Raw genomic sequence first — 17,804 nt, 5'->3', positions numbered from 1 at the left:
GCTATTAGGTTTAGAATGAAGCCATTTAAACATTGTTATTCTTCCCCTTATCCTTAGCTGAAATGCTGGATTTTGCTAATGCACATGGCTGGTTAATGGGGTCACCACAATATTGAAAGAGTAATTGTCAGAAACAGGGTAAATTGTTTTCTCTGTGGTTTATTGTTACCATTACTGTTTTGAGATGTATATCAAAGTTACTTAAATTGCCTCTGAGAACCTCATTGCAACATGATGGATTCCTACAATTTAGCTGGAAGAACAGATTGCCTTGTGGTCCTAACACTCTGCTCTGCTTCCCCCCGCCTCGACATTTTGGTTTAGTTTCTGAATAAAAAGTTACAGCTGTGCTACTTTGCCTTCATCACAGGGCTGTGACTATAAGTACTTCAAGCAGACTTTCTATATTTTTTAATAATTTCCCAGGGCAAGAACAATAATGGAGGTTATAATCATAGTTTCTACAAAATACTTTATAGTAACCCTTATGAAGAGGGTACCCATGTAAAACTGAAGGAAAAGTACACAAGACTTAACTGAGTCCTGCAGTAAAAACTTAAAGAATGTTTCTTCTGGAGTGCAGTTATGTAAAAGTGACTTCTGATTTCCGACTGAATAGATCCTTACAATACCCAGTCACATCTGCTTAGTTGTTTGACGTAAGTGACTTTTATTGCCTCTACCCCTTGAGATACAGTATGTACCAATGCTGTTTTAACAGTCTCCTTTCAGTGCAGAACCGCGTCTCACAGCCAGAAAGAGACAAAGACCCCAGCAAGCCCTTTCAGACCAGCCCAGCTCTCCTCTCCTCCTGCCTGGGCACACTTGCTATAAAGATGACCGTTCTCTAAATTTCTTTTTTTGTTGTACAACTTGTAATTCATTGCAAGTATCCAGAGAGGTAAATTGACAGGCAGCTGCATGTTAGGGTGATATTTCTCTCCTGACAACGCTAGATGGACCCAGACATAGGAAACAACGTGGTATCATGAGATATTTTTGCTGAATATGATGCTTTCAACTGAGCATCTTCAAGACTGCTTCAGCTTTAAATCTGAGTTTACCAGATATGACAAGGATTTGACATAGACCCTTCACCTGACAGTAATATGTTTTTTATCTTTTAATAACATACAGTAGTGCTGTGTTGTGATTTCAGGAGGCTCTTTGAGTAAACAAATCATATTCATTGCGTGGAGACTAACGTGTCTTCCCAGGGTCTATAAAGATGAGACATAAGCTGAAAGATAGGTTTGCAAAAGTTTTTGGCCAGCTAACAGAATTCTTTTTAGGCATACATTGCTGCACCACTTAGAAATTAATGTTTAAAATGGTATTTTTTAAGGTACAGATAGCTATATGATCTCTTGAATTGATTTCTTGATATTGTTTGATCCAGCTGTACTGAGGATTTCAAACTGGGTCTTTAGCCCCGTTTCTCAGGAAAATAAGTTTTATGTGGTCATACAGTCTAGCTGCCTATGCTAAGCAAATTGTTTTTGAACTTAAACTTCAATTCACAATTTCACTTAAATTGCACATCACGCTAAAAGCAATTCCCTCCAAATTCTGATTCATTCTCTGTTCATCAACAGTTAGAAAGAGAAAAGCAGACTGTAATATGATACTCCCCACCCCATGGCAGAAATGCTGAGGTGTGGATAATTTTTGGTCTGGTCTGGGCAGAAATGAGTGAGGGTGGGGAAGGTCAGTATTACAGTGAAATAAAGCTTTTAGACAGTGATGCTTTTAAACAGAAAATGAAGACTGCACCAATAAAATTGAGGATTTTTCTTCAAAAGAGATTCTTGCAATAGGTTTCCAGGGGAAATTGCCATTGAAGTGCAAAACCAACACAGGCAGCAAACGCTGCACCTACCTCTGGGTCCTCGCAGCAGAGAGCAGCACGGACTTTCCTCCAGATCCAATTTTGGATGACAGCTGCCACTTACAGGGAACTTCGGTTGGCATCTGGTGGTAGGAATGAAACATGTCCCGCACAGTAGGACGACAAAAAATTAATTAACTGTGGGCTAACTTAGGAAATCGGCTGACTGAGGGGAAGCAGCAAGATTTGTGTAAAGTTTGAGGAATAACCTCAGCGAAATATTTTAGAATATGGGGGGAGGGGGGAGCAGGGGAGGCATGAGCATACTGGCCAGCTGAGAAGGGTTTCCAAGTATGTATTTGGAAAATGAAGGCAGAAAGACACACATAACATTGAAGAACTGAGGACTGAGCATCACACACATTGTCTACATATATGTCTTGAAATTTCTAATGAGAGTTTTGAAACTGTGTTCAAACTGGAAGGGAATATTTTTGTGTAACACAGCGGAGAATAATTACTGACAGACTGGAACAACCAGCACGCGTATTGTACCATTTATTTTATCAATTGAACTCTATGATTTGTTCCTCATCCTACAGTCTTGTAATGGCATTAAGTGATGATTGTGTGCTAGCATGGGTAATCAGAATGAAAATTAGGCTTTTTCAGTTGAATTAATTGTCCCTATTTATTCTGCTTCCAATTCAGTTTTTAGCTATTATTTATAGTCTATTTAAGAAAGATTGCATCTCTTCTGCAAAACCACTGTCTTCAGCAAAACCACTGTCAGAAATAAGAGCAGTTTTACAAAAACTTAAATAACGCAGCATTTCTCATTTCAGTTGGATGTGCCTTCCATACTTAGTTTTTGGCTTGAAAAGCAAGCCATTATATTCAGATAATAGTTTTCCCAGCCAAAAGCGTGCACTCATATGGAAAAGATTGACTGTTAAACTCTAGCAAATTCTGTAATCTACGCACAATGACATTTTACAATAGCACTCTGCGCTAAGTAAAAGCATTTTGTTTTTATTTTTAAAAACTCCTGAGAAACCACAGGGTTGACGTATCTGAACCCAGACCAGGAGCCTAATGTCTCATTGTGCTCTTGACAAAAGCTGGTTTGTTCAGTGCTAGAAAAGACTGGGACAGTTGTGTCAGAGTTGTTGCAATACAGTAAAGGTTGCTATCTGTAAAACCTTCATCTGTTGTAGGAGCTAGGTACACTAATTTGTGAAGTGTTTATTATTGATCAAGCACAGCAATTGCTAAATGGCCCAAGGCTCACTTCATTACAGTCAGACCTAGGTAAAAATCCACACTGTTGCCTTCATTATGTATTTTGAGGCAAATTTTTCCCCTTGCCCTGACTCTCTGCCTCCCCCAGACAGGCAGTAGTCACAGGCCTGTGTAAAGCACTCTCCAAGAAACAAGAATTTCCTAGCAAACACAAGTTAGCAGTGAGTAGGATTATACAAGGTGCAGAATCCACAAGTGTTTGATTCAGTCAGATTTTGGGTGACCCACGTGCTGGTGCTGCGGCTCCTGTCCTTGGGGGATTTTCTCAAAGCTTAAGAGAGGTAAAAGGCTGTGTGCATAACTGGTCCCTCTATTATACTCTGTTGGTTAGAGGATGAGTTTAAATTGAAAAAAAATAGCATGAGTTGGAAGAGTCAGAAAAGCCAAACTGCTTCTCACGAGTCTCCACTGATGCCTCATGTTTGCAAAATAGGACGCTAGGTCCCGGCAAGCCAAGCCCCGTTCTGCTCTGCGGTCATGGCAGCGACTCTCCCCACGCAGACCTTTCTCTTCCTGTCGTTCTTGGCCCATCTCCCCCGTCTCCAAACTCGCCAGCTGCCTGCCGCCATGTTGGCAATCCACAGGCTGCTTCTCGTCTCCCAGTCGTCCCACACCTGTCCAAAGCACAGCTGCTCCCTGCCTGGGCTCCAGCAGAGACAGCCAGGGCCCTGCCCAGCCCCTTCCTGTGCTTGAAACACCACCACGGCCGAGCCCGGGTCCCTCCAGCTATTCCCTTCCTGGGCACCCCAGCACCTCAGGGACATGTCGGCATCCTGTCCCACCTGAGGTGTCCCCTCCTGTGCCTGGGAGGGGACCTGGCCAGCACCAGCTGCGCAAAACCTTCCCCATCCTGCCATGCAGCCTTTCATCTCTCCTTCTCCTCCCAGTGTAAACACTGTGCTCTTCACCCACCCGGTGGGAAAAGGGCAGCTGTTCCTGAAGAGAGAAAGTCTCAGAGGAGTTTTCTACAAGGTTCCTCTCCCATGCCTCCACCCCATGGCCCGGCTGCATTTATTTGCCTGGCACAATGAGCATGGAAAACCCTCCACAACAACCTGTTGTGCTGATCCACAAAAAAATGGAGCACAGCTTTTGGGGAAGATTTTACTGTAGCTCACACACAAGTAGGAAAAGTTAAAAAAAAAAAAAAAGATGTGAATCTTAAGTGACCCTATCAAAGCAAAAGTTTCTAGAGACCCATATTTTAGTTATATGATTATATGGGAACTTTTTATGGGAAGCTTTACTACGGCGTATACTAGTTGCTGTATTACAGAGATACTCAAAGGACTAAAGGATAACACTATTGGGAAGACATACAACTCACGATTGCCTACTCAGTAAATCTTCCAGTGGAGGGGAAGAGGAGTTTGCAATTTCAGTCATCCTTAGTGCCCTGTGATGTACCAGCACAGCTTTTAATTAAAACTATGGAGCAGGAGGTGTTTATTGTTCCACTCCAGAGCAGGACAGGTGGTAATGATGAGAAGGGGATGGCTCTTTACTGATTAATTTGCAATATTATGAGTACCCCTCCCATGAACATCCATCTGGTGCCCGAGAGCCACAGGGCTTATTACTTACAGGGCACATTCTCTGCTGAGCCTGTGAGCTTGCTGCAGATCCTGCTCACAGCAACCTGGCAGCAGAAGCTCGTGAATTTGGCATGCCCACAAAGCCCCATCTCGTGAGTCTTCAGCTGGAATGTGACACATCTCTGTAAGCTCTGGGAATACATGAAAAAAGATGCTCCTGTTACGTGCGTTGCCTTCAGGGAGCAGGAGTCCCGAGGTGAGGCAGACCTGCAGAACAGCAACTGTGAAGCCCCAAAGCTACTTGAAGGGCACTCTGCAACTCACCGTTTCTTCACAGGAGAAGGTGCTTGCATCTGCAATGCCCTATGGACAGATGTGGCCAAGTGTCAGTGCACTGAAGGAAGCTGCACACGTTGTGCCTTAGTTACATTAAGCAACATTGGCAGTTAATTTGGCCCAAAGCAGTGGTTTGGGGTTTTTGTTTGTTGGGGTTTTGTTTGTTTGTTTTTTCTCTTAAAGAAAAATATCTATAAAATCAAAGGCTGATTAATTTTTACCTTCCCTGCTAAAGAAACCCTAAAAGAAAACCTGTCTTTTAATGTTCGTTTCAGAGCCACCTTGGGAAGCCTCGGGGGTCAAAGCCCTGGTGTCAGCATCAGAGCAGCCGGCAGGGCCACACGAGGGGTCCCGACTCAGCTCCCACCAGCCGTGAAGGGCAAGGAGCCCACTTGTATCTCTTTGAGGAGGACAGGGATGCTGGTCTGGATGCTGGGGAGGAGGCAGCAACGTCAGACTCTTGCTCTCAGTTTCCTGCCTGCCGGCAGAGGAGCGCTGGGTCCGTGCTCTCCTCGCCCTGGCTGCCAGACAGGTCCGAGGCCCGTCACTGCTGGGCTGTCACAGGCCGCAGTGCCGCTCCAGGTGCGGCCGCGCTGGGAAACGTGCGGCCCGGCCTGTATCTGGCGGTGTCCGTATGCAAAGCCACACCTGGGATAAGGTGGGTTGTCTGTGTGGTCAAGCAGGTCTCTCCTCAGGCATCATTTCCAGCTACTCTCCCCAGGCAACGGGGATGCCTGCTGTCTCACAGGCCCTTTTTGTGCACCGCGCCTAAAGCAAGGCCCGTCGCGTATGTCTCCGTGACAAAGCTTCACAGCGGCGCTCGTTTAGATCCTTTCCTCTGGCTCTGACAAATGCCACCCTGCACCACGCAGCTGCAAAGACCATTTCGGAGCCTGCTGTGTCCTGCTTGTTGCCTCCCCCTGCGCTGCCTTCCCTTTGCCCCCCTCCCTCCTTGACAGCAGCAAACACAAGCAGCTTGTCTCCACGTTTACTGCCTTCTCAGCACCCCGTCCCCTGCAGAGCTATGGCTGAGCCTTTAGTAGGATGCCAGACCTCATGACTGGTGAACTATGCTGAACATCATCAGTCCTGGTGAGATATTTCAAACAGTTCCCCCTCACTTTTTCCACGCTGTTGTTTAGGTCAGGTAGCAATTCCCTGTAAATGCCCAAACAGCCACTTCCATTCATTTTAAATGCACTCTTAAAAGCTTTTCTTTGCCACAATAACTGCAAAAATGTGGCAAGACGAGAACAGGTGTTGTGCCAACCAGCTCAGCCAAGCCTTGATGTCCCTGTTTCTGCCCCCTTGCCTCTCTGACCCACATCAGTCTTCCTTTTACCAGGCTGAAGCCTACGGGGCCAGGCTCAGATCAACTTTTTTTTCCATGTCTTTACGCCACCTGTAATAATAAGGTAGTAGACCGTGAGCAGGGCTCTCAATAGCAATGCACACAGCTCTCACTCTGACCCAGAGCAAATCACAATCTTATAGTTTATAATACAAATGCAAAGAAATTCCTTTCAACAACTACAGGAGAAAATTTAGGTTATTGCTTGCCATCAGTCTGATGGAGGACTATGGCAAACCGCCATTATTGACATCGGCTTTGCCTTTTCCGCAGGTTAAATCACAAGGCACGGGGTTTTCGGGCTTGAAATTGGTTCTTGAGGATGTGGTACGAGGCCAATCCTTGTCACTGTTGACAGTGGAAGACCACATCTATTCTTTGCTTGAAAGTCTGTATTAAAGCCCTCAGTAAACTATGCATCCCCTTTAGACTGGCAGCCATTTACATTCCCAGTACTGAAACACAGTGAGATAGCGAAAGGCCTCGTATGCAATGCTCCCCGGTTCTGATGTGGTATGAGCCCTAAGGTGTTGCACTGTGCCCTGCAGAGGGCACAGGAGGAGATTTTTGGTTGGCCCTATCAAATAGCTGTGATACTGGTATCAGACCCTCCTAGCCAGCAATGCTTAGGTATTTTTCAGTGACTACAGTCCACAAGCTACTTGCCAAAATTGGTGCACACAGGATGACTGGACTACTGGAGAGCAGGTAGCTGCTTCCAGAAGAATCCCAAAAAGAACAAGCAGTTGCACGTTAGACGTTTAGAGCCAAACCAACTCCTGGCCTTTTACAACTAGAGGAAAACTCTAGAGGTCAATGCAGCTTCCATGGATCCTGCTCTGGCAATAAATTACATTTAAAAATGTATTAAATTTTTCTAAAGGTGTTTAACTGGAACAGTAGAATAAAAGAATTTATTTCTATATTCCAGGTGCCTCACAGGTTTCCTTCAAGAGATGCTGGAAGCTCTAAAAAACAACCAGAAAATGCTGTGCTTAAAGACAAAACGGAAAGTAGGTGAATATGGGGGCCTCCTACATTCACAGGTAGAATTGACTCTGAATTTGAGCATATTAGAGAGACAGCCTGATACAACGACCTTGATTAGTCCTTTTTTAAAAATTATTAAATTTTGTCTTCTTTAAATCCATCCCATTCATAGGGGATGGATGTAAAAAAGCCCCAATCCTTCCTTATATTAATTAGTAGTAAGTTGTGATAGACATCTTGAGCAACAGGCAAGCACATAGTCTAAAGACATTAACTGCAATGAAGAGAAGCCTCATGAGGGCCTGGCCCACTGTGCTATGTGTTTTGAGATCCCAGAAGAAAAAGCACCATAGCTGGTAGGTGACACCGACATTCAGATAAAAGGTACTTACTGAAGTGATGCTGAGAGACTTGCAGGTACCCAAGAGAATTAGGAGATACCAGCGTGAAATTCTTTTCTGTTCACTCCCACACAGGAGACTGCATTCCATATTATTTTTCCTAGGAGTCTCTTGTGCCACAGAAATTGCAGTTATATAAAATTTCTCATTATGTCTGCTTAATTAGGCAGAGGAGTTGGTAAACTTATCAAAACATAAGCAGTCTGACATATTGATTGCAAACCCCTTCAAACGATCAACTCCCTGTGAAGTCCTGCTTACACTGTGACTGCAGCAAGATGGCAGAAAAGCTGTTATCTGCTCCAAAACAGAACATCAGTCTTACCACTTATCTCTTGACTGAGGCTTTTACTACAGTTCTCAATCACCCCTTCTGAGTAGTTTTGGAGTCAAACAGCTCTAAATGAGTGTTTGAGGCTAAAGGACGGCTCCCCAGGTCTCAGCCAGCCAGAGGGTACAGCTCCCACTCACCCCCCTGAGCAGCCTGTGCACAAACCTCAGTCCAGGCTGTCTCCTGTCCCTGAAAAATGCAGAAAACTGTTTGCTAGAGCAACTGCACAGAACTCTGCTACTCTAATGCGTTGCATCTGCAAGCCCCCAAGCCATTACTAAAGGAGCATTAATTAGATGTTATAAAAAATCAGCCAGGAACCTAGAAGGTAAGAAGCTGGTGGTTGCTGGCATTCTGCTCTCAGGGGTTTATCTCAGTGCAGGACCATGGAGAAAAAATATCTTATTTCCTTAGGCCAGATGGGGATGCCTCCAGCAAGGCTGCTACCCTTTCTCCTGGGAGGAAACAGCCAGTGCCTCTTGCTTGGCAGCTGCACAGCCAAGGGAGCAGCTCAGGTGCACCGTGGCAGGAAGAGGGAGCAGGTAAGACCAGGGCTAGCATGCCACTGCCACCAGCATGCCAGGGGGCAACAAGGAGGAGCTGATTTGGTGACCCAGCCTGGATGAAAAGGCTGCCTCCAAAAGCTGGGACACAAGCCTGGTTCCTACATCTGTACTCAGTCCTCAGCAGCGCCCAATTTACAGTCATTCTGTACTGGACCTCAGCTGCCTTGTCTTTACAAGGCTTCCTAGCCTCCTCCCAGGCAGAGTTGGCTGGGGACCATTCCCAGCAAACAATTTGTATCAGGAAAACTTTTGGAGGGTGGCACAGTTTAATACTAAAAGGCAAACTGCCATGTGTCTGTAGGTTCTAGATGCATTTAATTTCCAGCACATTGGCACTGGAACTGTTGTAACACATGACATGCAAAGGGACCAAGTTTGATATAGGTCTCATCAACTATCAGCTTTCACTAAATCAAAGTGTTTCACTTTGCACCCTCGGCCTGACAATCCCCTCCTCTTGTCAGTCCATCGATGCTGTGTGCAGCCCTGCAGCCCCTGCAGGGAGGGAGCTATTCTTGCCCTGCTACTGGCGATGGCAGACACGGCCAGAGCTAGTGAGCAGCTGGAGGCAGTGCGACCATTCCAAATACCTTCGATTTAATTGGAATGAAGTTAAAACCATTTTTTATTCCACTGCATCGTCCTGTTTACAGCTCCATGTGCTGCAGAGCTTAAAGTTCAGAATGCATAACTATCAGATATCTATCAGATATTAGAGAAAAAAAACGGAGGGCGGGAGAGGTCTGGAGCCAGCAGACTTTTCCCACAGATTAAACTGCATCCTCACTACATCAATCACACACTAAAACAACCAGCACTGAACTATTTTACTACTTGGCATCATGAGATTCCAAACATATTCACTGAGGTGCAGCAATTTCAATTCTCAGAATTACTGTCTCCCAGTCTCTCTTCAGGTTCAATATTTTTGCATCATTCAGAGCATGTTTACAAAAGGTGTGGGGTTTTTTTCCCCCCACAACAGCAGAAGACAGAAAATTTAATAGGCTGCAAGCTAGAAATTGGTCTGTGGCAAAGCTGAGCCTCAACGAAAAAAATAATACATCTGCTGTGTCGCAAATATGGCAAAGAAAAAAACAAAAACTTCATCTCTTCTCCTCATGCACCTTGGATTCTTACCTTAATGAACACTGTCAAAATGCAGCTACAGAAAATATTTTGCTTTACAGTGTCTTTGCAGTATGAATGACCTCAACTTTTCCAATAGCTTAAAAGGATAACGGGACTTCACATTGCCACCAGAGACATGCATTTCAGAACATTTTTTAGACCTGCTTGGGACCATCACCACAGACAAACCTCTTTGCCTTTTGTGCTCCTCAGGGGCTACTCACTGTCAGCCTGGCTGCTAGTGCTTCAAGTGCATACTGCTCCGCTCGTGATGAAGGGCACCTCACGAAACCTTCAGCAAAATGAAACAGCCTCTTTTGGCAAGGAGTCACTGCATGCTCCAGCCAGCAGCAAAAGAACTGCTTAGGAAGAAAAGGAGTAAGCCCCACTCGTTTCAGGAGAGATTTGAATAGTTTATTTTGCCCAATCAGAGCCCTTCAGCATAATGACACATTCATATACATATATATGAACATTTTTTTCTGAAACATTAATATATAATACATTGTAAGTTTAAAATACCAGCTGCACAGGTATTTTTATTTACAAAAATATTCCATACTTAATTTTTTAACTTTGTTATGATGACATAGTTCAGTTCAAGTACATGTAAGTAAAATAACTCTATGCAATCTAACAGTTGTGTCTGTAACAGTACAGTTCGCAGTTCATATGAAACTATATTTGTAGACAGATGGATTTGCAACCCTACCTAAAATGCATATTCCAGTAATCACCCTCAGAAGAGCTAGTGGGGCTCAGCAAGACTTAACTGAGGAATAAATTGCAGTGAACAAAAAGAAAAAAGGAAACACACATGTACACACTAAGATATACATAAACAAGAACTGCTACACAACAAGCATGCTTACCCACAAGTGGGCAATGTTAGAAAAATGTATTGATTTTTTAAAATTATTTTTTCCCCCCCATGGTGCTGGTACAATGAAACAGTAGCATAACTAGAAAGCAGCATGTTTTCCTAGTTCTAACCACTACAAATAGCAGAGCTCAGGTCTAAAGTAACACAGTACTGTTTATTTACAATTCTGTTTTAACAGGGAATATTTAAAACATGTTCCCACCCCTCTCCCTTTGCATCACCTATTACTGAATGGTAGTGGTAATCCACATACAACTCCTTACATGTTTTCAACTGAAACAATTTAACTTCTAGTTAGTATTTGCCTGGTAATAGGTAACTTAGGTACTAACAAAAACAAATACAACTGTCAAAGAAACCTACAGCTGTATGACAAACATTTCTAGGCACTTTACAGGAAAAAACTAAAAGGAAAACTGACTGACACCTTTCATTTGATTGTTCTAGGTTTGTCTTTTTTTTTTTTTAAATGAATGCCCACATCTTTAAGCCTAAACTTTCGAAAGCATAAATACGGAACCCAGAAACACAGTACACTCATCTGGCTTGAAACAGTAGTAAAGTAGATGATATCCAGCACATCTTTATAATATGCATAAAAGGGAGAAATAGGCCCAGTTTAACTTAACTTTTCAATGAAAACTGAAATAAAATCAGTTTAGCTGATTTGCCTACGCTACAAATCTTTTTCCTGTTTTACTTCCTCCCTTCAAACATCATTAATGTCTGTCTACAAAGTATTTGAAGATCTTGCGGTAGTAGCAAAGCTATCAACATCCATCCAAAAAGATTCACATATGTTATACAGGAAATTGGCTCGAATGAAGAACAAGTTCAACTGACAAGTTACCCTGCAACTAGGAGACGGAGGCAAGGCTTTGCACTCCTTCCCCACCCCGAACTTCAGCTGCTATCAATGCCCACCTGGGTATGCTAAACCATGAAGAAAAAGAGGGCACTGCAGCCACAGGCTGTAAGTTTTCCAACACACATTTGGTATACAAAAAAAGAGTTGTTGTTTTACATGTAAAGAGCTGATGTATATAATCAAGATTCATACCTTACTCAAAGAAAATTATTGGACAAACTTCACTTCAATTTTGAGGAATTTTAAAAGTCTGAGGAATAGAGCTGAAAAAAAAGTCTTTCACATGTATACAAAAAAAAAAAACATAGAAACCCAGTCAGCCACAGACTGCAGCTATTGAGAAAACTTTTACATCAGGTTAGTTTTCTGAATGTACTACCTTCCCTCCCCATACTTAGGGAATTGTCTAAGAATGTTCAAACTGGGAAGTAAAAATAAATGTTTATTTTCTGCAAAGCAAAATGGGCTATTTTTTTTCATTGCTTAGAATTGTATCATCTCGATATGAGATATGAATGTATTCATAAGCTTAAAACAACTTCTTCTATGGATAATATACATACTTTAAGTACTTTGACTTAAAAATTGAACATAAGTCTTTTTAAAATTAAAGGTAGAAGTATACATATAAAAATTATTTAAAACTGAAAGTATATTCTTAAGCAGTATGTATAAATATAACAGATTTTATTGTATTATCTAGTAACAAATCTGAAAGTGTTGCAGTAATTTATAAACTGAATGCTGACACAGGATACGTGCCTTTTGTTAGATTCTATATTGTATATACTTGTATATACATATTTTGCTGAGAAAACACACATTCTAAATGATAGTCACATAATTAGCAAATGTGCCTGAAAGCAATCTGTTCTAAAGTCTTTATTGAACATGTGTGTTTATATACAAATAATGAACCTGAACTGCACAAGTGTAGAAACAAAATTCAGGAATAAAATACCATGATTGAATTAAAGTGCAGGAAAAATTCAAGTTTAAAAAGTTCAGGTAAGATCAGTGCCATTAATTAAGCAAAAAAACCCAAGAAGATAAAAGGAAAACAAAAAGGAAAAGAGGAAATGAACCTGCTTCCGAAAATCCTCCTTTGGACATAGCTTTCCAACATCACCTGCCATGCAAGTACCACCTCAGGCAAAAATCTTTGCATAAAGACAGACAAGGAACACAGCTATATATTACTATATTTTATAACTGACTGTTTGCTGAAGAACAAATCACTGGAGATGCCTGTGGTGTAACACTTTCAGATTATTTGGAATACACACATATTTACACATATCAACATTCAAAAGTTACAATTTGGCAGGACTAAGGTGAAGAAAAGCTTCAGTTTACAGTTCCTAATGAGACACACTACAAATAAACAGATAGATAGCAGCAGTTTCTTACAGTTCCATCAAAAAAATAAAAAAGTAATAGCTCAATTGTATTTTATAGTTTTCTAGACACTCTAAAAAAGTTTCACACAACTAAAATGCTAGCGAAAAAAACAGGGGTGCTTCCCCCCAAGAATTTCAATACACTTTGCTGTACAAAAGGTGCACCACCAATAGCAGAGTAAGATGCAACAAGGTGTGTACGATCAAATTCCTTTCACAGAGAAGGAAAAAGGAACATTTTAGACTAAAATTGTACATAGCCCCTTTTATTGACCAAGAACCATTTGTGTATTCATCTCATGAGCAATCATTTTATTAGTTTTCAAATCTAGAAGCATGCTCTGAACATATGCAATAGAAAAAAGTTTCAACTATGATAAATTCTATAATACCAAATAAGCCACTACTCTTCTTGTACTGGCAGATGGTCTCTTGCTGCCTCTTATTTTTTTGCTTGCTGGTGGTTGTCAAATGTTTCTTGATGGGAAAGTTAAGTACGCTTCCCTTTCAAGCCAAGGTCATCTTCTATTGAACCGATACCACGATTTGCTGAAGAGTACTTTGGCCATCCTCTCCCCCAGAGCCTGACCAGAATAACTTTCCAGGATTCTGTTGCTCTGAAATATAGTTCATCTTCACCAGGTCAAATAATAGTCATCTCAATTTATAAATGTGAGATAAGGAAGGGGACAAGTGTCAGCTAGGGTGTTTTATTTTTGGAAGTGGTACGGGCAGCAATTTATCTAGTTTTCTTCTACCTGGATTTTTAACAAAATGGTATTTGTTTGTATGCATTAATTAGACACTAAAGAAATTAACATGCCGAGGCAAAAATTGCATGGCAAGCTGAGTTAAGTAACTGGAGTTAACATGGCCTCAGTAGGTATGGGACAGTGCCATCAAGAAATCAGGCTGCTTGTTCAAATTGTCATGCTCTCATCTGTCAAGTTCTTTGAACAGGCATGCCCTCATACTGGCAACAGAATTCACTTGTCTTTTTTAATTAAATGTTACCATATGCAAAATAAGAAAATTCATCAGTCTGTGCTACAAAGCCCAAACATATTTGCCTTTCATTTGAAAAGTGAATTAAAGGCTGCAAAATATTGAAGTTACTGATGGTCCTTAAATGTTTCGGAAGGTTTCCTTATCCATGTACCTGTAACATCACTTTACAATACATATATAACCACGGTTTTGCTTTGGGAACATTCAGAAAGTGTGTGAAAAAAAAACACACAGAATGTGATGCTTGAAGAAGCAAACCCAAATGATTTATTTCAAACAGTGCGGACCTAGCAGCTTCTAAGTACTGCCTTTTATTAAAAAACCCCAGACAGTAACTATTCCTGCTTTGAGGAAAAAAGTCAAAATAAATTTCTGAAAGCAAACATTTATTTTAAGGAATCCTCTCTTTTATAAAGAGCTCCAGTCATTCCCACTGTTAAAGCTTTAGTGCAGCAGCCATTAACCATTTAACCCAGCTATATTATTTACCTCACCCAAACTGAACATCATTTCACCAATTCCTAAAGTTTTAGTGGACACTTACCACTGCCCACACTGAAAACACTGCTTTAGAGACTAAATCCAAACTTTAGGCCAACTGCCTTTAGTAGTGGGTGGGGCTGAAATAGGCATTTGTAAAATAGCTCTACTAGCAGGATTTTGAAATTTGCTAAACAATATACTGACAATTATTAAATATTCGATGCTTGCCATTATTCATGCATCAGCACCTCCACGGAGTGTAAAACTGTTTGAAAACCTGAGTCCAAGATTATCTGATTTCACAGTAAAGGACTAAAGGGGCATCTAGAACTTAAGTTTTGAGCAAAATTAATTGCAGCTATTTTAATTAGTGGCTGTTAAGCATTTATAAAAGATCACAGCATGAATGGAACCCACAGCCAATTCTGAATGTTATACAAACTGAACCAATAACTACTTTTGGCAAAAAATAGTATCTAACTGAACAGAAGTTGAAATATTCTTACCACAATGAAGATGCTACCACATTTCACATTGCATGGCCTTAACACAAATGAAAACTCACAGCATGACACATTCCAGTCATATTATTCACTCGACTTTTTTAATGCAAAAATTGTGTATTCTCTTGTTTTGCACGTCACAGAATATGATGTGAATACAAGAATATTAGATTAGGGGTCCAAGAAAAGACTATGCACACATCAACTATGTATACAATTTTCAAGAAGAAATCTTGCAAGCTTCCAGCTTTTCCAATGGAAGAAGCAACAGAAAACTTTAATTCTTCTTCAATAATGGTGAATACAGTGAGTCCTAGAGAGGGTAAGTGTAAGTCAGCTACAGTCCAGCAAGACAAACAACTTTGCTCCAGCTCTGGGACCCCTGATTTATTGCCTCTCCTCACAGGAGTGTATAACACTGGCAGAAATCGCAGTAGCACAAAAACTTTCGGCATATGAAATATTAACACAGGATTGACCCTGCATTGCCCCTGCCCATCTCACACTACGTTTTCCCTTTACCCTCTTTTGCACATGTTCTAGTTACCTTCTCTGTTCCAACTCTCAGCTAACCAACAGCTAAGAAACACTCACGTTTGGGGGTTTTTTTGTGTGTTTCTTTTAAATATAAAGCTCCTCAGTTAAAGCCACGACTGAGGTAAAACAGTGTGTGATTTGTGCTAGGAAACAACAGTATCCAATGGTGAATACTCCTTTAAATTTCAATGGTCCTGCCAAAATTAATGAAAAACCAAGATTTTTTTCATCAGAACAAAATTAAACAGCTGTAATTGATGAGTGTCATCAGAATTGGTACCACTTCTTGTCTTTGTACTTCAGCATCATCTAAAAAAACAAGAAACAATTTCTAATTACTGTTTCTATAATGTGCCAAAAAAGTACAATGATAGAAACAAATTATATGCCTAGAAATCAGCATGAGAAAGAGGGACTTTAGTAAGGCTTGTCAAAACTGCAACAACATTGCTGAACAGTGAGGGTTTCGCATGATGCATTTTGTAATGGTAGCATCACTGCTGATGACCTGGCCTCAGACAGAAAAAAAAACATTCTTGGGAGAATGGAAGGTTGCACAGGAATTTAGGGGATGGAAAGAGATATGCATGAGCATGGAAGAGAACAGCCAGCCCATGTAGTTACCAAGGAAAAAAGTTAACTTGGACTTACGGGGTTTGCATACAACAATTGGATCTTTCTTAAGAACCACAGGAATCTCACACAGAGCACTGCTCTTCTTATCTAATTCAGTGACAAATTCTTTAAGTAATGGGAAAGAAGCTGCACTTTTGGAAGCCTATATGCCACTCAGAGGGTATGCTCTAGGCCAATATGCCACAAGACAAAGCTCTTTACATTAGTACTTAATTATTAGGACTAATGATTGATTATTGAAGTGTCCTTTATCAATGATACTGGATTCCATCTAGATATCTCAAACATGCCTTTGCAGAAGTCAGTTACTTATAAACTTGCATTTATTTGATAGAAAATCAGTTTAATGTTCAGTTTAACATGCAGACTCACCTCATGAGCGTGTTTAGAGAAAGAATCAGCACTATAAAGCATAGCTGCAGTTTTTTCTTCCAGTTCTCCAAGTTTCTGTCCTCTTTCATCTAGTGCCAGCCGGGCTCGTGCTAGTTCACCAACTACACCAGATGCTGCTCCTTTGACACCTTCAATACCCCCAGGCCCTGGAATATGCTGGGCAAGACTCCTTGATGCCTTCCCAGATGCTGACTCTCCAACTGAAGGCATTTGCAAAGCAGAAAAAACAGAATAGTAAGGTGTTCTATCATTATTCCACAAATACCAATGCAACTAGTTTATAAGGAGGTGTCATTGCTTTGCATGGACACCAAACACCTAATCATAGGTACGACTATAAACAATACTCACTACTCAATGCTACTAGATGTTACTATTTGATAAAATTGAGATTTTTCCAACATATTTCCAAGCTTCCAGGCAGGTTATGAAATTATAAACTTTTTACAGCTTAAGTGTGAAATTAAAACACTTGTTGAGTGCTGGCATCACAGCCATCAACAGAAATGTGCTGGTGAAGTGGTTTTTAACAGTATAGCTTACTTAACAGGGAAATTGTTGGGAGTTCAGCAGACAAAGCAAGAGAATTTTGAAAACAGTTCTGGAAGTGCTTTGCTGGTGTAGCCAGCCAGTATGACTCCACCAGCAAAAGTTTCCTTTGATGGAAGTTCAGTTTTAGACGCAGATACTTGAAGATTAGGTGCCTATGCTCTCATTACTGTAAAAAATCTTGTAAAAAAAAAAGAGTAATGTAAGTCATGAAAAGGCAGTACAGCTGTAAGAACAAATCAGCTCATCCTAAACAACTCTCTAGACTCCAGTGACTGCACTGACTACATCTCCTTTGTTCATAATGGGGCATCAGCCACCTAGTTCAGCCTAGACACTTAATAGACATGTCTATCTCATGCTGAATTGTATACGCTAAGTGAAGGCCAAAACATTTTTGGATGCTGAAATCAAACCAAATAATTTTTTTTTTTTAAATAATGAAATGATGGTTTAAATATTTTCTTTTTTTCACGTCTAGGAAAAATAACATTAACTTATTTAACGAGTTTTGTTGCAGTATTTCAAGATTTTCTGATTTGATTTTATGCTTCTAGTAAGAACGATTTAGATTTCAACTAACACTAAAAACATCTTTCTGTGAATTCCCAAGAATAAAAAAGGAAATAATTTCACTTATTGCAGATTCTGCAGATCATGTTAAATGTGACTATTTTAAAGACATTTTCAGATGTCTTTTGAATTGTCACTGAATTCACTTTCAGGCTACAATTCATTAGGCTTTTTTCTCCCATTCAATACTATCTTCCTTC

The 17,804-nt window shown here is 40.9% G+C and overlaps 1 protein-coding gene across 1 annotated transcript in view; it reads right to left on the bottom strand.

The window, feature by feature from the left end:
• Positions 1-15,447: 15,447 nt before the first annotated feature.
• The window catches only part of STXBP5 (syntaxin binding protein 5 (tomosyn)), a 79,714-nt gene continuing 77,357 nt past the window's right edge, over positions 15,448-17,804 (bottom strand). Inside the window, exons 24-25 of the mRNA XM_010290667.1 lie at positions 16,462-16,682; positions 15,448-15,762 (exon numbers count right to left, since the gene is read on the bottom strand). Coding sequence (XP_010288969.1) covers positions 15,721-15,762; positions 16,462-16,682 — 263 coding nt within the window. The 3' untranslated portion in view covers positions 15,448-15,720. The remainder of the gene's footprint in view (positions 15,763-16,461; positions 16,683-17,804) is intronic.

Source organism: Phaethon lepturus, unplaced genomic scaffold (assembly GCF_000687285.1).
Source record: "Phaethon lepturus isolate BGI_N335 unplaced genomic scaffold, ASM68728v1 scaffold307, whole genome shotgun sequence".
NCBI lineage: Eukaryota > Metazoa > Chordata > Aves > Phaethontiformes > Phaethontidae > Phaethon > Phaethon lepturus.
This window is presented reverse-complemented; position numbering and strand designations above follow the sequence as displayed.